Source organism: Ahaetulla prasina, chromosome 3, assembly GCF_028640845.1.
Source record: "Ahaetulla prasina isolate Xishuangbanna chromosome 3, ASM2864084v1, whole genome shotgun sequence".
Taxonomy (NCBI): domain Eukaryota; kingdom Metazoa; phylum Chordata; class Lepidosauria; order Squamata; family Colubridae; genus Ahaetulla; species Ahaetulla prasina.
In genome coordinates, this window is record NC_080541.1 from 53,068,297 (window position 1) to 53,075,254 (window position 6,958).

At 35.1% G+C, this 6,958-nt stretch overlaps 2 protein-coding genes across 10 annotated transcripts in view; one reads left to right on the forward strand and one right to left on the reverse strand.

Moving 5' to 3' along the window:
• Positions 1-3,071, forward strand: part of TRAPPC8 (trafficking protein particle complex subunit 8) — a 59,920-nt gene extending 56,849 nt beyond the window's left edge. For 8 of the 9 annotated variants that reach the window (XM_058175345.1, XM_058175343.1, XM_058175346.1 and 5 more), the window contains 2 exons: positions 1,503-1,592; positions 2,090-3,071. In XM_058175345.1, coding sequence (XP_058031328.1) covers positions 1,503-1,592; positions 2,090-2,324 — 325 coding nt within the window. In that variant the 3' untranslated portion in view covers positions 2,325-3,071. The remainder of the gene's footprint in view (positions 1-1,502; positions 1,593-2,089) is intronic. The other variant, XM_058175352.1, reaches the window with a different exon arrangement.
• Positions 3,072-3,538: 467 nt separating this feature from the next.
• On the reverse strand, positions 3,539-5,827 carry CATSPERD (cation channel sperm associated auxiliary subunit delta). The gene has a single exon (XM_058176584.1). It carries the CDS (start codon positions 5,825-5,827, stop codon positions 3,539-3,541), a length of 2,289 nt encoding a protein of 762 aa, XP_058032567.1.
• Positions 5,828-6,958: the final 1,131 nt, after the last annotated feature.

A 6,958-nucleotide genomic window follows, 5' to 3' on the forward strand; every position in this document is an offset into this window, starting at 1 on the left:
CTGTAACCAGCATTAACCTTCTGGCCATTTTCCTTTTTTTTTTAGAAATATGAATATGCACTCATTATAACATTCCACTGCAAAGCATAAAATATTATTTATACAAGTCTAAAAGTGAAGCCTATTTTTTCCACTGAACATGAACAAATACATTTGCTTAGAGCAGGAGTCACCAACCTTTTGGACCTCAGGGACCACTAAATTCATAATTTTAAATCCCGAGGACAACTAATATGAATTTTTTAAAAAGATAAATAGTATTTAGTGCACTATAAGAAATGCAAATAATTTTTCTGTGGACCACCAAAATTTTCTCACGGACCACCGGTGGTCCACTGACCACTGATTGTTGACCACTGGCTTAAGGAATGATTTGCTTGAGGACTATTGCTAAAGAAGTACATCTGTACTGATGAGATGGAAAGAATGAAGTTTGTTTTCTGTAGGGTTCAAATTCTATTTCATATACCCCCTGGGGGTGTGAGACGATATTCCAGGGGGTGCAAAAAGTTGTGTTTAGAAGTTTCAAAATTATAAGTGTATATGCATAATTATATGCATATAATTATTTTTTAAGTGGTGCGAGAGTATATCAGAAGCTTTCTAGAGGTGCGGGGTATAGAAAAAGTTAGGAACCCCTGCTATAGCTTGATTCCTTTCTGAAACAACACAGAACACCTAACAAGAAAATCCACAATAAATTATTTTGTTGGGCTCTTGCATTGAAATAAAATAACTTATAGCTAACCTTCCATGATATTTTATGATGTTACCTTGAAATCCTAATTTTTAAGAATCCATAGCCCTAGCTATTCTGTTCCCTATCTTTACCTTAAGAAATACTTCTCACGTATGATATTTAACAGTAATTGACACAATCTTTGTATAAATGTAAGACAGAAGTACTCTTGGGAGGCTTATAGTCGGTGGGTTGGATCCAAAGTTGCATCCAGTAGAATTTTTTCTCAAAAGAAATAATTGCTTGAGATTCTTTTTTGCTACTGTAGTCCTGTGCCTTCTGAGAAGCTGTTCAAGAGAGGCTTTCTGGGACAGAATGGTAAATTATACTAGGTATTTATTGAGAGTAAGCAAAAAATGCTTTCCCATCCTTTTTCCCAATATAAAATACTTAATAAAACTCAATTCCTTCTATGAATGTAATAAGCCCTTCCCTTCACAGATAAAGATACCTAAATCTAACATATAAGTGTCTTGTTTAAAAGAGATGTGCAATTTGATGTTTGATTTATATTTCAAATTGGAATTCTAATAGAAACCTGTCAAAATATATTTTCATTTATCCCGCAAGCAGAACATGCTGTTCTACTTTTTCCCAAGAATGGTCCATTTTTGTTTGACAGTTGACTGCAGCTATATACTTTGTTTAAAACTAGCATATTTCTCTGCTGTTGTTGTTTTTAAAAAGCAAGGGTGATTGTGCTCTACAATTTATTCAACTGATCAGTTGATCTAGTTGCAATTGATGCAAATTTTATTTCCAGCCTTTGTATAGTTCCAGTTACTCTTCTACTTTCAAATTGTTCTGAAGCTGACGTTGATGTGATAATTGATCTGCGACATAAAACAACAAGGTAATTTTTACAGCCCATAAGCCATTTATACTTGGGAAGATTCTTTGAATTAGATTCCTAGAGAAGATTTTTAGAATATTATACCCTGCCTAAGAAATTTAAATATCAGAGCTTATCAAAGCATATTTTTAATTTGGTTTTGCTTTATTGGTTTTACAAGTTTCAGATTGGTGAAGTACTAGAAGGGGCATGTTTAGTTAGAATTAAGAATTATTGACTGATAACCTAAATAACTCTGCATGATGTCAGCATGAAGCTATTAGCCTGACCTGGGATGCTTAAAACCTTTTTTCATACAATGATAATAGAGGGTTAGAGTAGTATTATAGATTTAAGTAATAGAATTTTCTCATTTATAATTTTACACTCAGTACAAATATTTTACATAAAATTCTTGTTAATATCCACAAATGATGTGTTGAGGACAAATAATACATTGTTTAGAACAAGGGTAGAAGCAGGAAGAAATTGTGACTCCTGTGCTTTCTTTTTTCCAGTCCAGAAGCTCTTGAAATCCATGGTTCATTTACCTGGCTTGGGCAAACACAATACAAGCTTCAGCTAAAAGCCTATGAAGTATCTAGCCTTCAGTTAAAGGCTTGCTTTGTTCATACTGGAGTGTATAATCTTGGAACCCCACGAATATTTGCCAAGCTTTCCCAGCAAGTTACTTTATTTGAAACAAGTCAACAGAATTCAGTGCCAGCCCTGATTATTATTAACAGTATTTGACTTATGGGTTTGTTTTAAAAACAAAACAAAGTACTGTTATTTCTTTGAACCTGCAATCTTGGCATATAACCTGTTAAAAAGTTGTAGATAAATCTTCCACATAATATGATTACCTGCCTATTTTTGTTTCATAATACCAGGCATCTTGAATTCCAGTTTCTTTCTTTTAAAAAATATTTCATAAGTTAAATGGAAATAACCACGTAACTTTTAAGATTCCTAAGAACAAAATTGGGAAATCCTCGGACATCTTTACTGCTGAAAAAAATGTACAGCATGTGTTAATATTTGTGGCTGTATTAGATGGCAATTTAGGAAAAAAGTTCCTTGTTGGCTTTTTTTTAGTAAGCCATAGATTGATAATTATATCATGTTGTTTCTGTGAAGTTAATTAGGATCCAATTTATTCCAGTCCAATTCTTCTGTTTTTCATTTTCAGTTTTTAAAAAGTTTAATTTGAGACTTGCCTCATATACTGTTAAGCAATTCTCATTGCAATTGCATATATAACTCCACTTAATATTCTACCATTTTGACAGCAGTTTGAATATTTTCTCATTCATCTCAGTACAAAATGCACTGTTTCAAACAAAGAAATGTTTTGTCAGTTAAATTCATTCACTTTATTATGTAACTAGAGCAATTCAGTTGATCTGTTTTTTTAAAGAAAGTTAAGCTTTTCAAGAAATGTATTATATTTATAACAGATTTGCTGTAAATAAAATAAATAAAATAAAATTGTGCATCGTATTCACTACATTCCCCAATGTGTTTTTTTTTAACTGTGAAATGGAGGTATCAGGATGGGCAAATGTTTTGTGTACAGACTAACCAATTTCAATTATCAGTGTCCAATCTGAAACATGTTCTTGCAAGATTTAAGGTTTTGAGGTGAGAAAAGTAGAAACAAATAAGGCCATTGTCAGCCACTAAAAATGAAGAGGAACTAAAATTGACATAACGCATTGTCAATTTTTATCAGTGGTCCTAAAAAAAAGATGATTATTCATATGACCATTAATGTAATAAATATTCTTGAAAATAATTTGATGAAATGAGAAAAACGTAAGAATACATACATACATACACATATACAAACATAATATTTATTACAATATATTCTTATTTCAAACTAAGGAGTAAAAGAAAAAAAATCTTAGTATAATTACACCCATATTTATTGTTCTACAGTAGGTGAAATGAGATGGTTACATTTATTTCATTCTTGAATATTCCTTTAGTAATTTAAGAAAAAAATAAACCATCAGCATTGTGCCAAATATGAGAACAAGAAAACTAATTAGCGCTTTCCCAACACTGACCTTAGATTTTGGGGGGGATCCATGAACGTACACACCGAAAACTGTGGTAAGGTCACAATAGCTATATAACCTATCTACAATCGTAGCTCTGAAGATATAAAAGCCATTGTATTGTGGAAAAATTATTCTATTTCTTTCCTTCCTGTTTAAAACCTGGTACTTTGAATTAACTGATGGTAAAGACGTATTTCCTCTGGGTTTCTTGCAACTCACATAATTATATTTAGTCCATGCAATGTGTGGAGAGTGTGGAAACTTTGCTAGTTGTTTGGTCCAGTTCTGGGCCTCAGACAAACAATTGGCCTCTACTTCAGTCAAGAGATAATTATAATTGTGCATTCCATTTATTTCATACAGTACAAAATCCGCATAAACGTTTTCCACGAATTCATTGTCATCCCATAATTCAAGTTGTGGAAGCCACTGCTTATTATAATAGAAGAGAAGAGGACATCCCCAACTATCATATTTATAGGTCACATTAAGATTGCTCTGATCTAAATTTTTTCTGCCAAGGAACAAAGGATCATACAGTTCCTTATCAATTGAATAAACAAAATTCTGTAGTAGTCTTGCTTCAAAAAGACCTTGATTGCAACCTGTTGTTTTCCTTAACATTCTGATGTGTTTCTTAGGTGGGCAGTCCACTGCAATAAGAGCTGTCAATGGATGCATGTCAATGCAGAATATCCCTTTGTTATAGATGTCCACAGTAACAGATGACAGCTTTAAGAGTGTTGAATTCTGTTCTTCTGTCATCGTACTTATTAAATGTTGTTCTTCTAATTTAATTTTCAAGCTGTATTTAGTGTTTCCATTAAAAGTGTAACCATCCTCCACAATGTGTGCCTCGAATGCCAGCACATATGGATGGCTCAACATTACATAGGGATAAACACCAGTTCCTGGCTTTGGTACAAACGTGGCATTAAAATGAAGCTGCTGCTTTGTATCAATATAATACATCCTGTTATGGAAATCACCTGTGAGGATCTCCATTGGACAGGATTGCAGTGGTGGCTGCACAGTCATGAGCTTAGCCTGGATGTTGATGATGCATTTTTGAAAATGATAGTATCTAGATACCTTGCTGGGAAGTGGACGGATGATGGTAAGCTGTCCAATATTTTCAAATAACATAGCTTCACAAGAAACATTGGCCAAGGAAACATTTTTGTTTCCCAAATGTACCATTTTTCTAGCAACCATGTCCAGGTTTCCGTAGAAAAGCTGAGTCTTAGTGAGGACTGCAAATTCATTACTAGAGGCAGCTGCAAAGCAAATATTTTCTGGAAGAGTTTTATTAGGATAGCTATCTGTGGGAAGTACAGTAATAATATCTGTAGTCAATCCATCATTTGAGGAGCTCATAAATGTTTTGTTAGTCCATAGCAAGATAAAACCTCTCATGCCAGGGGGGAGTGTGCTTTCAATTATAGAACCTTCTAAGAATTTTGAGTTAAAGGAATTTCCTGTTTCATTTGTTATGGTTTCAACATCTGTATATACGAAATATGCAGTATCTGGATGACTGGCATCCTTGAGGAGCATTCCAAAATTTGCTGAGGAAGCAAAAACATAGATACCAAGTAGAATGCCATCCTTCAATGGTCTACTTTTTAAAGATTCAAATTCGTAGCCCCCATCTTGTGAATAAAAGATCTTACTGTTGCTAACCAAATTGCCTGAGTCATATGCCAGAACAAGTTGATTGACTTTGTCACAGGCAGGATCCTTTCTAGCAAAGCAGCATTTGTAGCTGGCAAGTTCAGTAACCGGATGAGTAATCCCCTTTGAATGTACCCATCTCTTCCATGGTGCATAGAGATAGAGAAAGACTACGCCATTCACAACTGTCACGATCGTATTGTGCCCAAAGACAGCACTACTAACAATGGCAGGTGGCCTTGTAAAACCGTTGGGGATGGTTAGAGGAAGAATGCTGCTCTCAAACAGATCAAGGCTGAAGAATAACCTTTCCCCAAGATAAAGAGCTGGGGAAATACCACGGAAAAAATGATTTCCACATGGGTGATGCAATATATAAGGGTGATCGTGGCTGAAATTAAGCAGCATACCTGATGGTGACGTGAACACATGGTGAGACTGAACTGAATAAATCAGATGCTCGTAGCTGCATGGCCAGGAGTCAACTGCCATAATGGGGCACAGCCAAAACATCACTAACACGGACAATAACATGATGTGGCTCCTTCAGTTTAACTGACACAATGCATAAGATCATAAATACCCCTTCTGTTGTTTCTCTTGAGGTTCTATTTGCAACGGTCGTTGAGGGAGATGGTTCTAGAAGGCAGTTGGCAGCTTAAGGCTCTGAGGTTTCTACTCTGTCATAAAGCACACCCGGGAGCTCTTGATAACAGACTATGATTATTACTAAAGGAAACCTGATGGATAACATCAGTTGAGATCTTCCTGTTATAAATATTTTCTGTCAAGTAACATTAGCAAATAGATTCTTATCAGCTGGATACATTATAAATGTCTTAGATAGAGAGTTAGTGGATATATATTTGTCTGCCTGCCTGCCTGCCTGCCTGCCTGCCTGCCTGCCTGCCTGCCTATCTATCTATCTATCTATCTATCTATCTATCTATCTATCTATCTATCTATCTATCTATCTATCTATCTATCTATGTATCATCTACCTGAATTTAGAAACCACCTATCTCCCTCACAGAATGACTCAATCAGAATATGCTTTCATTGTAGATATATCCACAGTGATAGTGAAGAACATGCATTTATAAATATTATCCAGGAATTCAGCTTAGTTTTTCAAAGATTATTTACTATTTCTATTAAAAGTGTAGCATCCTCTAGTCCCATGATGGCAAACTTATGGCACACATGCCAGAGGTGGCACGCAGAGCCCTCTCTGTGTGCACGCACCGTCGCCAGCTGCTCTTCCAGGTTCCATCACATGCATGCGTGCTCTGGCACGCATGCCAGTTTCAGCACTTGGTGCCAAAAAGGTTAGCCGTCACTGCTCTAGTCTATAACCTATTCCAGAAAAACCAATATGTGTAGTTTTGTTATGGCTCTATAGAAAGAGATACTGTCCAGCTTGGACATATACAGTATATCATTAATAGGATGTTGCTGCATAATATATATAATATATACTAGCTGGATACCCATGCTTCGCTAGGAAACTATTTAATGGGGTTGATAAATTGACACTTAAAGCTTGAAAATTAATAAGTAGTTAAAAAAGTGACTGTATTATTTTGTTAGAGACGGTAAGCTACGTTTCTGTTACAGATGAAGGCATTATTGTAAGTGAAACAA